This window comes from Amblyraja radiata, chromosome 28 (genome assembly GCF_010909765.2).
Source record: "Amblyraja radiata isolate CabotCenter1 chromosome 28, sAmbRad1.1.pri, whole genome shotgun sequence".
In the NCBI taxonomy this organism is placed as follows: Eukaryota; Metazoa; Chordata; class Chondrichthyes; order Rajiformes; family Rajidae; genus Amblyraja; species Amblyraja radiata.
Genome location: NC_045983.1, coordinates 33,405,068 through 33,419,178, shown reverse-complemented (window position 1 = coordinate 33,419,178; position 14,111 = coordinate 33,405,068). Strand labels below are relative to the sequence as shown.

Below are 14,111 nucleotides of genomic sequence, written 5' to 3'. Positions count from 1 at the left end.
TCGGGGAGAGCTCTTGGAATGAACTCGTACCGTGGGACAGGGTTAAACCCCTGGGATAGATCGGGTAAACGCACTGAGTCTGAAGAAAGGTCTCGACCTGAAACACCACGTGTGGGTTTGTAGGTTAATTGGCCCTTTGTAAATTGCCCTTAGTGTTGAGGGACAATAGACAATAGGTGCAGGAGTAGGCCATTCGGCCCTTCGAGCCAGCACCACCATTCAATGTGATCTTGGCTGATCATCCCCAATCAGTATCCCGTTCCTGCCTTCTCCCCATATCCCCTGACTCTGCTATCTTTAAGAGCCCTATCTATCTCTCTCTTGAAAGTATCCAGAGAACCGTCCTTCACCGCCCTCCCTGAGGGAGAGAATTCCACAGACTCACAACTCTCTGTGTGAAAAAGTGTTTCCTCGTCTCCGTTCTAAAAAGGAGTGTATGAGCAAGTGGTATAATATAGAACTAGTGTGAACTAGCGTGAACGGGTAGACACGGCATGCTGGAGTAACTCAGCGGGTGAGGCAGCATCTCTGGGGAGAAGGAACGGGCGACGTTTCGGGTCGAGACCCTATCCATCTCGGTCCCGCCCCCTCCCCTGACATCATTCTGAAGAAGGGTCTCGACCCGAAACGTCACCCATTCCTTCTCTCCAGAGATGCTGCCTGTCCCGCTGAGTTACTCCTGCTTTTTGTGTCAATCTTTATACATACACTAGACCAAGTGGGACCTGTTGGGTCCCGTCCCCTCAACGCGAGGTTGCAGGGGACACACACACACACTAATATATATATATATATATAAACAATAGATAATTCTGACATGTTGTGATCATGAGTGAAGGATTCTCCCGTTCCCGTGAAGTGACTGATCTCCCTGGTTTTGTTTTTACAGATGTGACTGTGAGGAGTGGGGGTGGGGTGAGCGTTGGTGAGCTGGGGATGGAGCCCAGCACCATGGCGACCACCGCACCACCAGAGGAGGACTTTCACTTTGTCAGCACGACACAGAGTGTGAACATCAACAACCACCGCCCGCTGCTGGAAGAGGTTGTCCGCGAGTCGCTGCCGGAGAAGACGTACCTGGGTCAGGAGAGTTACTTGAGGGCTGGAGCCAGGCTGGGGCCTGCCCTGCCCCAGAGTCCACCACCGCAACCTTCGCCCGCGAGCCTGATGGCCACCGCCCACACCGCGGCGATCTCCGATGTTGCCACCACCGCCAGGGTGGGCCGCAACTCGCCGATGACCACGGCGGGAGGCCAGGGGTCTTTGTTGACGGGCGCGGCCCCGCTGGTCATGGTGCCGGCCGGAGCGACGGGGCAGACGGTGGCCACCACCGACCCGCTCACCACGGCCGCGGTGAAGGCGGAGCCGGGGGACGCGGCATCTGGAAGCGAGCGAGGATCGGCGCGGACCGCTCCGGGCAGCCCCCCGGTGACCCGGGCCGGCTCGCCGACCCCAGCGGACGCCGGCGGCCGAGACGCCAACAAGGGCCCCGTGACCAACGACACCCCCACACCGGTGGCGGCAGCGGCAAACGCCCACGGCACTCGGCGACCGTCGGCGCCCGGAGCCCAGACCACCCACGGCCCCAACACCGACCTCACCCTCACCTACACACCCTACGAGGCCGAGGAGGAAACCACCACCACCACCATCATCACCACCACCATCATCACTACCGTACAGACCCCAGGTACGTGGCCCAGAGCGCTCCAGAGCTACAACCACGTTTGTGTTCTAGTAGCTCGTCCCACTCACGGAAAAAGTTGCCCCTCAGGTTCCTATTAAATCTTTTCCCACTCTGGATCTTATTGAAACATAGAAGTTTATTAAGGGTTTGGACAGGCTAGAGGCAGGAAACATGTTCCCGATGTTGGGGGAGTCCAGAACCAGGGGCCACACAGTTTAAGAATAAGGGGTAAGCCATTTATAACAGAGATGATGAAACACTTTTTCACACAGAGAGTTGTGAGTCTGTGGAATTCTCTGCCTCAGAGGGCGGTGGAGGCAGGTTCTCTGGATACTTTCAAGAAAGAGCTAGAGTGGGCTCTTAAAGATAGCGGAGTCAGGGGATATGGGGAGAAGGCAGGAACGGGGTACTGATTGTGATTGTGGATGATCAGCCATGATCACATTGAATGGTGGTGCTGGCTCGAAGGGCCGAATGGCCTCCTCCTGCACCTATTGTCTATTGTCCTGCTTTTGTGCTGTGTGATTCTGTGACTCTCAGTTTGAGCTGATAATTACCACAATGTCAAGCTCTTAAAGAAGGAGCCCAACAAATGATCTACTGGTGACTTTACTCTGGAAATACATGCTCTCCTCTAAGTGAGGTGACCCCATGATAATGAAAGCACTTAGCGTATCCTGTACTTCAATTAGAGAGTTGGAGATTCCTTGCACAATTGCCGCAAGACATGCCTGGTATTTTATAATTCAATCTGAGCCAGTTTAAAGCTCTTGACCCCACACATCTCCTTATACTTCTCCCCTCTCACCTTACAGCTGCGCCCTCTTGTATTATATATTTCCATCCGGCGATCGGCCTGACTCTCTCTCACAGACGCCTCTCAGAGTTTTTACCCGGGGTGGGAGGTTGCAACCTTTGCATGGTCCGCCCTGTTTCGACGAATGCAATCAACCCGGCACATCAAACAAGATCAAATAGAACAAGAGGTACAGGAGTGTGAAAACGCACACCTCCAGATTCAGGGACAGTTTCTTCCCAGCTGTTATCAGGCAACTGAACCATCCTACCACAACCAGAGAGCAGTCCTGAACTACTATCTACCTTATTGGTGACCCTCGGACTATCCTTGAAGTACAGGATCCTTGGGACGACAGATGGCACAATGGGCTAAGTATTCGGCTGGCAACCGGAAGGTAGCCGGTTCGAATCCCGCTTGGAGTGCATACTGTCGTTGTGTCCTTGGGCAAGACACTTCACCCACCTTTGCCTGTGTGTGAATGTGTGTGAGTGATTGGTGGTGGTCGGAGGGGCCGTAGGCGCAGATTGGCAGCCACGCTTCCGTCAGTCTGCCCCAGGGCAGCTGTGGCTACAGAAGTAGCTTACCACCACCGAGTGTGACTGAGGAGTGAATGAATAATGCGATGTAAAGCGCCTTGAGTATTAGAAAGGCGCTATATAAATCCCATCCATTATTATTATTATCCTTTGCTGGTTTTACCTTGCACGAAACATTATTCCCTTATCATGGGTGGACGGCTGTGGACAATCGAGCCGTCCACACCATACACTGACTGCTTAGCACGCTACAAAAAGCTTTTCACTGTACCTCGGTACACGTGACAATAAACTAAACTGAACTGAACCGAGATGCTGCCTGACCTGCTGGGTTACTCCAGCACTTTTTGTACGGAGAATATTCGCTGTCATGTCACTGTGCTACGACAATAATGGTAGCAGTTAAAATGCAGAGGAGCGATTATTGAAACTGTTCCCCCAGAGTGACTAGTGTCCTTCACCTAAAGTCAGAAACGTCGTTGACAAGTTTAAATAATTTAAAAGGTTTTCTGATCCTCTTTTGGCCCAGTGAAATGAGGACGGATTCACGTGCCTGAACTCACTTAACCCCGAAGCTACGAGCCATCAGCGTTTAAAAATCTGACAGGGAACAGATAAGATGTTGAAGAGAAAGAACTTTGGAGTTTCGCAGTCACTCAGTACAGACGTTGGGAGGTCATGTTGCTGTTGTATTAGACGTTAGTGAAGCCAAATTTAGAATATTGAGCCCAGTTTTGATCACTCCGGCACGGTGGCGCAGCGGTAGAGTTGCTGCCTCACAGCGCCAGAGACCCAGGTTCGATCTTGAGTTCCACATGTTGAAATAACGCCCCGACCTACTTGATGCCACGAGTACCTACGACCAGCATCGCAACCTACCTACGACCTCGTGAAGACCATGCTGCGGGTTTCAGATTCAAATTCAGATTCAATTTTAATTGTCATTGTCAGTGTACAGTACAGAGACAACGAAATGCATTTAGCATCTCCCTGGAAGAGCGACATAGCAAATGATTTGAATAAATAATAATAAGTGTCCGGGGGGGGGGGGGGGGGTGATTGGCAGTCACCGAGGTACGTTGTTGAGTAGAGTGACAGCCGCCGGGAAGAAGCTGTTCCTGGACCTGCTGGTTCAGCAACGGAGAGACCTGTAGCGCCTCCCGGATGGTAGGAGGGTAAACAGTCCATGGTTGGGGTGAGAGCAGTCCTTGGCGATGCTGAGCGCCCTCCGCAGACAACGCTTGCTTTGGACAGACTCAATGGAGGGGAGCGAGGAACCGGTGATGCGTTGGGCAATTTTCACCACCCTCTGCAATGCCTTCCGGTCGGAGACAGAGCAGTTGCCATACCATACTGTGATGCAGTTGGTAAGGATGCTCTCGATGGTGCAGCGGTAGAAGTTCACCAGGATCTGAGGAGACAGATGGACCTTCTTCAGTCTCCTCAGGAAGAAGAGACGCTGATGAGCCTTCTTGATCAGAGTTGAGGTATTGTGGGTCCAAGAGAGGTCATCGGAGATGTTGACTCCCAGGAACCTGAAGCTAGAAACACGTTCCACCTCCGTCCCGTTAATGTGGATGGGGGTGTGCGTGCCGCCCCTGGACTTCCTGAAGTCTACAATGAGCTCCTTGGTCTTCTTGGAGTTAATGGCCAGGTTGTTGTCAGCGCACCATGCTGCTAGGAGCTGGACCTCCTCCCTGTAGGCCGACTCATCGTAGTTGCTGATGAGGCCAATCACCGTTGTATCATCTGCATACTTGATGATGGTGTTAGTACCATGTACAGGTGTGCAGTCATAGGTGAAGAGGGAGTAGAGGAGGGGGCTCAGCACACAGCCCTGTGGAACGCCGGTGTTCAGGGTGAGAGTTGAAGAGGTGTGCTTGTCTAACCTAACAGACTGGGGTCTGTTGGTTAGAAAGTCCAGTATCCAGTTGCAGAGGGAGGGGTCGATGCCCAGGTTACCGAGTTTGGTGATCAGTTTTGATGGTATAATGGTGTTGAATGCTGAGCTGAGTTTGAGTCAAGGGCTAACTCAGCAGAGGTCGTGAATTAGGTCGTGAAAGTGGGACAGGCCCTTAACTCCAGCACTTTGTGCCGATCTTTGTGTGAAAGATAACTCTGCCGCCTTTGAAAGAATAAAGTTAGGTTCCAGCTTTGCTTGTCCTTTGCAACTTGATATGAACATTTCCAACGGGTGAGTGATCTACGATAACACCACCGGCTGGTAGGAACCTCCACTGGGAAAGACACAGAAAGCTAGAGTAACTCAGCGGGACAGGCAGCAGCATCTCTGGAGAGAAGGAATGGGTGACGTTTCGGGTCGAGACCCTTCTTCAGACTGGTCAGGGATAAGGGAAACGAGAGATATAGATGGTGATGTGGAGAGATAAAGAACAATGAATGAAAGATGTGCAAAAAAGTAACGATGATAAAGGAAACAGGCCATTGTTAGCTGCTTGCTGGGTGAGAACGAGAAGCTGGTGCGACTTGGGTGGAGGAGGGATGGAGAGGTTATCCATAATGTGAGGTTATCCATTTTGGTGGCAAAAACAGGAAAGCAGACTATTATCTAAATGGTGGCCGACTAGGAAAAGGGGAGATGCAGCGAGACCTGGGTGTCATGGTACACCAGTCATTGAAAGTGGGCATGCAGGTGCAGCAGGCAGTGAAGAAAGCGAATGGTATGTTAGCTTTCATAGCAAAAGGATTTGAGTATAGGAGCAGGGAGGTTCTACTGCAGTTGTACAGGGTCTTGGTGAGACCACACCTGGAATATTGCGTACAGTTTTGGTCTCCAAATCTGAGGAAGGACATTATTGCCCTAGAGGGAGTGCAGAGAAGGTTCACCAGACTGATTCCTGGGATGTCAGGACTGTCTTATGAAGAAAGACTGGATAGACTTGGTTTATACTCTCTAGAATTTAGGAGATTGAGAGGGGATCTTATAGAAACTTATACAATTCTTAAGGGGTTGGACAGGCTAGATGCAGGAAGATTGCTCCCGATGTTGGGGAAGTCCAGGACAAGGGGTCACAGCTTAAGGATAAGGGGGAAATCCTTTAAAACCGAGATGAGAAGAACTTTTTTCACACAGAGAGTGGTGAATCTCTGGAACTCCCTGCCACAGAGGGTAGTCGAGGCCAGTTCATTGGCTATATTTAAGAGGGCGTTAGATGTGGCCCTTGTGGCTAAGGGGATCAGAGGGTATGGAGAGAAGGCAGGTACGGGATACTGAGTTGGATGATCAGCCATGATCATATTGAATGGCGGTGCAGGCTCGAAGGGCCGAATGGCCTACTCCTGCACCTATTGTCTATGTTTCTATGTTTCTATAAGAGAGAGAGGGAATGCCGGGGCTACCTGAAGTAAGAGAAATCAATGTTCATACCATTGGGCTGTAAGCTGCCCAAGCGAAATGTGAGGTGCTGTTCCTCCAATTTGCATTTAGCCTCACTCAGACAATGGAGGAGGCCCAGGACAGAAAGGTCAGTGTGGGAATGGGAAGGGGAGTTAAAAAGTACACAAAAATGCTGGAGAAACTCAGCGGGTGCAGCAGCATCTACGGAGCGAAGGAAATAGGCAACGTTTAAGGAAATAGGCAACATTTCGGGCCGAAACCCAAGGGGTTTCGGCCCGAAACGTAACCTATTTCCTTCGCTCCATAGATGCTGCTGCACCCGCTGAGTTTCTCCAGCATTTTTGTGTACCTACGATTTTCCAGCATCTGCAGTTCCTTCTTGAACAGGGGAGTTGAAGTGTGTAGAAACCGGGAGATCGGGTAAGTGGAAGCGGACTGCGCGAAGGTGTTATCAGGTGGGGAATGTCTCCATGTTTAATAGTGTGAGGAGTATGCCAGCAGTTGCCAGCAGCTGATGTGAGAGACTGATTTATCACAGCTGGATTTGCTCTTCAGCAGTTTCTCTACTGCCAGTGGGGACTGAGAAATCTTTATCGATCGGCACCGCAAACCTTCTCGAGGAGTCAATTTGGTGGGGAGTAAAGAATGAAGCGTGGTCAAGGGAGGGCCGCTAGCTGTGCTTGCAACTGCTAATTCCAATATCCCTTCTCTCTCGCAGTACCGTGCAGTTTCAATTTCACCGACACAAAGGGGTTTGTTGAATCTCCAGAATACCCGAGTCACCTGTTCTACAGCAACGTGGATTGTATCTACACCATCACGGTCTACACGGGATATGGAGTCGAACTTCAGGTGAGCGCCTCGTATACCCTGTCTTTGTGGAAGATCTTAAGGGGCAGTCCCACTGTACGAGGCAATTCAAGAGTTCTCCCGAATTTCCCCTGATTCGAAACTCGGAGAATTACGGTAATGGCCGCTCGTAGGTACTCGGGGCTCTCGTGGACATTTTTCAACATGTTGAAAAAACCTCACGGGCTTACCGCCTTTCCCGAGTACCTGCCGTTAGCGTTACGAGCCGCTAAGAGACGTCCCCGAGCTCCGACGTACCCGCTACATACATTCTAGTACTTACCACTAGTTCGATTTTTTTAAACTCGGGAGAGCTCTTGGGTGAACTCGTACAGTGGGACAGCCCCTTCAGTCTCCCTGCCTCGAGAGGGAAATCAAACTATCATGAAAGCCTTCACTTGCTCTTTATACCATGAGATTTTGCCTCTGTTCCCAAAAACACAGCTCCAAGAGTAGTCAAGGCTGAAGAGTCGAGTGTGTTTTATTGTCATATGTCCCGGATGGGACAATAAAATTCTTACTTGCTCCAGCACAACTGAATATGTAAACATTGTATATAACGGGGAAAGAGAAAAAAATGAAAAAGTTAAAAAATAACAAATATAGTGTAATAATAATAGTCTTTTGCAGTTCGGAGTTCTGAGCTTATTCGGTGTCGTGTTTAATAGCCTGATGGCTGTGGGGAAGAAGCTGTTCTTGAACCTGGACGTTACAGTTTTCAGGCTCCTGTACCTTCTTCCTGATGGCAGTGGTGAGATGAGTGTGTGGCCAGGATGGTGTGGGTCTCTGATGATGCTGGCTGCCTTTTTGAGGCAGCGACTATGATAGATCCCTTCTACGGAGGGGAGGTCAGAGCCGGTGATGGATTGGGCAGTGGTCACAACTTTTTGCGGTGGAAGATAGAGGAGTCAGGGGTTTAGTTTAGTTTACCTTCGAGATGCAGCACGGAAACAGGCCCTTCGGCCCATCGAGTCCGCGCTGCCCAATAATCCCCGCACGTTAATACACACTAGGGACAAGTTTACATTTACACCAAGCCAATTAATCTTCAAACCTGTACGCCTTTGGAGTGTGGGAGGAAACCGGAGCACCTGGAGAAAACCCACACAGGTCACGGGGAAAACGTACACACTCTACACAGACGGCACCCGTAGTCGGGATCGAACCCGGGTCTCTGGCGTTGTAAACACTGTAAGGCAGCAACTCTACCGCTGCGCCACCGTGCTACCCTGATGGGTTACGGGGAGAAGGCAGGAGAACGGGGTTAGGAGGGAGAGATAGATCAGCCATGATTGAATGGCGGAGTAGACTTGATGGGCCGAATGGCCTAATTCTGCTCCTATCACTTATGAACTTACAAACATTACACCCTTCAAACATTACCTTCTTTAGACTTTAGAGATACAGTGTGGAAACAGGCCCCTCGGCCTACTGAGTCCGCACCGACCAGCGATCTCCCCGTACACCAGCACTGTCCGACACACACCAGGGACAATTTACAATTTTACCAAAACCAATTAACCCACAAACCTGCACGTGGGAGGAAACCGGAGCACCGGAAGAAAAGCCACGCAGGTCACGGGGAGAACGTGCAAACTCCGTACGGACAGCACCCATAGTCGGGGTCGAACCCGGGTCACTGGCGCTGTGAGGCAGCAACTCTACCGCTGCGCCACCGTGCCGTCCCATATTCTTTGCCTCTTGTCTCTAAAGAAGTTTATCCTCTTCTTTGTCCGGCACGGTGGCGCAGCGGTAGAGTTGCTGCCTCACAGCGCCAGTGACCCGGGTTCGATCCCGACTACGGGTGCTGTCCTTACGGAGTTTGCACGTTCTCCCCGTGTCCTGCGTGGGTTTTCTCCGGTTTCCTCCCACACTCCACAGACGTGCAGGTTTGTAGGTTAATTGGCCCTCTGGAAATAATCCCTAGTGCGTAGAATAGTGTGAGTGTACGGGGTGATCGATTGTCGACACGGACTCGATGGGCCGAAGGGCCTGTTTCCATGCTGTATCTCTAGGTTCCAAAAAAAAAATTATCCCTACAAATTAAAAATTCTTTCTGTGAACCGGCTGAACCAAATGATGAGGAATATGATCAAAGCATAATATAAACAAGGAAACAATACAGATTCTTTTCAATGCCTCTCTCTTTCTTGAAATAAACACATTTCTCGTTTTAAAGTCACACAAGAAGCTGATCATTTTTTCTTAGGGAACATTTATTTTATCTTGAACAACAGGTAATATACTCTTGCCCAGAATAAATACATTTCCCTTTTTGAAAATTTATCATTTTATCTCAGACAGCTGGTGTTGCAGGCAAATGCGCATCTGTTCCTGACGTGTGGTTATTGGGAGAAGGCAGGAGAATGGGGTTGAAAGGGAGAGATAGATCAGCCATGACTGAACGGTGGAATAGACTTGATGGGCCGAACGGCCTAATTCTGCTCCAATATCTTATGGTGTGGTCTAGTCTTTGGTATTGCTTTGGTACAAACCAGGGGTGGGGAACCTTTTCATGTTGGAATGCTGCATTAAGTTAGCTGTAATCGAATAATGCCCCTGTCCCACTTAGGAAACCTGAACGGAAACCTCTGGAGACTTTGCGCCCCACCCAAGGTTTCCGTGCGGTTCCCGGAGGTTTTTGTCAGTCTCCCTACATGCTTCCACTACCTGCAACCTCCGGCAACCACCTGCAACCTCCGGGAACCGCACGGAAACCTTGGGTGGGGCGCAAAGTCTCCAGAGGTTTCCATTCAGATTTCCTAAGCGGGACAGGGGCATAAGGCCGCATCCAAGGAACTATCCTTTTAATGACTTTGTTGTGACTGCTTTTTGTGGGAAAGCATTTGAATATTTGGTTGCAACATGGAGGTACGCAGTTTCAGATGATCTTCTAGATGGGTATCCGTCATTTGTGACCTTAAGGGCGTCTTGATTTGGGTTAGGTTGACGAATGTAGATTGGCAGCAATAAGATTAACATAAAAATAATAAAACATATTAATAAAAATAAAAGGATTTGTTCTACAAAATTTGGATTCATTCTGTGGAATTCTCTGCCTCAGTGGGCGGTGGAGGCAGGTTCTCTGGATGCTTTCAAGAGAATGGAGAATGGAGCGGCTGGGTTTGTACACTCTGGAGTTTAGAAGGATGAGAGAGGATCTTATTGAAACATATAAGATTGTTAAGGGTTTGGACATGTTAGAGGCAGGAAACATGTTCCCAATGTTGGGGGAGTCCAGAACCAGGGGCCACACAGTTTAAGAATAAGGGGTAAGCCATTTAGAACGGAGACGAGGAAACACTTTTTCACACAGACAGAGTTGTGAGTCTGTGGAATTCTCTGCCTCAGAGGCCGGTTCTCTGGATACTTTCAAGAGAGAGCTAGATAGGGCTCTTAAAGATAGCGGAGTCAGAGGGTATGGGGAGAAGGCAGGAACGGGGTACTGATTGGGGATGATCAGCCATGATCACATTGAATGGCGGTGCTGGCTCGAAGGGCCGAATGGCCTACTCCTGCACCTATTTTCTATGTTTCTATGTTCCCCACCCCTGGTGCAAACTCTACCGCTGGGCCTCAGTGGCAGATGGAATATTTTGATTCCAGGCGGCACCTCTTGAATAGTATTGAACACATTTGGCCTCGTGTACAACTTGTGGGCGAGATGGAGATGAGACGCATGTTCTAGTTTGTGAGTCGACAGGTAAGTTCTACAGTTCCAGCTGGCAGTATCCTATTTCACAGACACTTCCAACACACTAAAAGATAAGGATTTAAAGCCAGAACTTTAATGAAGCAATAACATAATATAAAGATGCTCGAGTAGGCAGCTGCTAATTTGAATGTTATTGAAAGCATAGTCTAAAGGAGACATGTCAGGAGAAGACTAACTCTCAGGAATTGAAAGATTAAAATATCATGGAGCGATAACTTTAAGGTTTGATGAGCTAATGAATCTCCGTGCGTTGAAAGCTCGGAAATTCTCACCATCGACTCCACAGTCAAAAAGGCCCAACAGAGGATGTACTTCCTGCAGCAGCTGAGGAAACACAATCTGCCACGGGCAATGATGGTCCAATTCTACACGCCCATCGTGGAGTCTGCCCTCGCCTTCCCCATCATGGTCTGGTTTGGCTCAGCCACCAAGCACGACATCCGGAGGCTGCAGCGAATCATTCGATCAGCTGAGAAGGTTATTGGCTGCAACCTTCCCCCCCATTGATGAACTGTACACTGCAAGGGCCAGGAAGCGGGCGGGCAAGATCATCTCTGACCCATCTCACCCGGGCCACAAACTCTTTGAATCACTTCCCTCTGGAAGGTGACTCCGGACTGTCAAAGCTGCCACAACCAGACATAAAAACTGTTTTTTTCCACGAGTAGTAGCTCTACTCAAAAACCTAAAATCAGTAGCCTCCGTTTGCTCTGGTATTTTATTTAATTCACATGTTTAATCCATAATGTTTTAGTATTAATGTTTATTGTTTTACGTTTTATTCTTAATTGTCACTGTATGTGGGCGGAGCACCAAGGCAAATTCCTTGTATGTGAATACTTGGCCAATGAACTTATTCATTCAAAAGACGGATATCTCCAAAGTTCTACGTATCTCTGGGATAGTGTTTCTGACTATATTGGAAATTTGTGTAGGAAGGAACAGCAGACGCTGGTTTTCACCAAAGATAGACACAAAAAACTCAACGGGACAGGCAGCATCTCTGGAGAGAAGGACCGGGTGACGTTTCGGGTTGAGACCCTTCTTCAGACTGGTTAGGGATAAGGGAAACAAGAGATTTCATAGAAATTTGATTTGTTTTGGATAACAATATTTCTACACCTTTGCCGGGAAATCAATATACATTCATGCTGGCTGACAGATCAGAGTAAGAAGATTACAAAGCTTCTCGCAGTGAAATTTGTGGCCCATTTTATAATCTTTAAAATCCCAGTTTGTGAATGTGACATGTCTCAAGTCAGATACAATTTCCCACAAAGAAAAATCATGATTGTAATCAGTATTCTGTACTTAAAACTGGGTCTGTTCAAGGAAAAAAAAAAGATGCATTAATCCTTGCAACACACGTTGTGCTTTAGTGTGAAAACTGAATTCATAATCAACTTCAAACAAGCCTCCACACCCTTGACGTGCCAAGGGGTAGGCGTTGGAAGCAATTTCCCCGGATTATTGGTGGCTGGTTTAGTTCGGGAAGGATTTATTTTGCAAAATGCTGTATTAAATTCTGGGACGATGCTGTTAGAAGGGGCAGAGCTGCTCGGCATGTATAGTCTTTCCACTGACAACTGGATAGTAGGCAACAAAATGGTTTTCACTGGGGGCGGCACGGTGGCGCAGCGGTAGAGTCGCTGCCTTACAGCGCCAGAGACCCGGGTTCGATTCTGACTACGGCTGATGTCTGCACGGAGTTTGTACGTTCTCCCCGTGACTTGCGTGGGTTTTCTTCGAGATACATTAGACATTAGACAATAGGTGCAGGAGTAGGCCACACGGCCCTTCAAGCCAGCACCGCCATTCAATGTGATCATGGCTGATCATCCCCAATCAGTACCCCGTTCCCGCCTTCTCTCCATATCCCCTGACTATTCAAGAGCTCTATCTAGCTCTCTCTTGAAAGATTCCAGAGAACCGGCCTCCACCTCCCTCTGAGGCAGAGAATTCCACAGACTCACCACTCTCTGTGAGAAAAAGGAGATCTTCGGTTTCCTCCCACACTCCAAAGACGTGCGGGTTTGTGGGTTAATTGGCTTGGTAAATGTAAAAATTGTCCCTAGTGGGTGTAGGATAGTGTTGATGTGCGGGGATCGCTGGTCGGCGCGGACCCGGTGGGCCGAAGGGCCTGTTTCCGTGCTGTATCTCCAAACTAAACTAAACCTGCGGGGGTTTTCTCCGGGTGCTCCGGTTTCCTCCCACATTCCAAAGACGTGCAGGTTTGTCGGTTGATTGGCTTCTGGCCCGAGTGTGTGTCGGAGAGAACTGGTGTTTGGGGCGATCGCTGGGTGGCGTGGACTAGGTGGGCCGATGGTTCTGTTTCCAAGCTGTTTCTCTGAACTAAACTAAACTAAAATAATATTTCGCTTGGCCAGCTTATAACCCAGCGGTATGACTTTTGATTTCTCTAACTTTTTTTATTTTATTTTATTTTATTTAAACTTTATTTAACCAGGAGAAGTCTCATTGAGATTAAAAATCTCTTTTATAAGAGAGTCCTGGCCAAGACAGGCAGCAGCACAGTTCCACAGTTACAGACAATAATTTAAAAACAACAGAGAACATATCAATAGAGTCACAGTCAGAACATCATCAAACAAAGCATGTACAGACAGAAGAGCCCGCTTCAACATCATTAAGAAGGGATTTAAATCTGTTTATAGAAACCAGCTCCTTAAGTTTCAGTTTATTCTGCAGCTGGTTCCATGCGAAGGAAGCAGCATAACTAAATGCCCTTTTCCCCAGTTCAGTACGGACTTTAGGTACAGTTAGTAAGAACAAGTCCTCAGAGCGGAGCTGATAAGTTCCTGTGCTTTTTCGAATTACATACTTCTGCAGGTATGAAGGAAGAACACCGAGGATAGTCTTATAAATAAGGATATGCCAATGATGGAGTCTGCGGGTGGACAGGGCAAACCATCCAACTTGAGCATACAAAGTGCAGTGGTGCGTGAGGGTTTTAAAATTAGTAACAAATCTCAGTGCTCCGTGGTAGACCGTGTCCAAAGACTGTGGGCATTTTGAAGATGCATTCATATATAAAACATCACCATAGTCCAACACAGACATAAACGTTGCAGCAACAAGTCTTTTTTTGGCTTCAAAAGAAAAACAAGATTTGTTTCTAAAGTAAAAACCTAATTTTATCTTTAGTT

General features: G+C 48.6%; 1 protein-coding gene across 1 annotated transcript in view; it reads left to right on the top strand.

Moving 5' to 3' along the window:
• Positions 1 to 14,111, top strand: part of LOC116989179 (seizure protein 6 homolog) — a 320,057-nt gene that overhangs the window by 213,296 nt on the left and 92,650 nt on the right. Inside the window, exons 2-3 of the mRNA XM_033046403.1 lie at positions 890 to 1,690; positions 7,099 to 7,232. Coding sequence (XP_032902294.1) covers positions 890 to 1,690; positions 7,099 to 7,232 — 935 coding nt within the window. The remainder of the gene's footprint in view (positions 1 to 889; positions 1,691 to 7,098; positions 7,233 to 14,111) is intronic.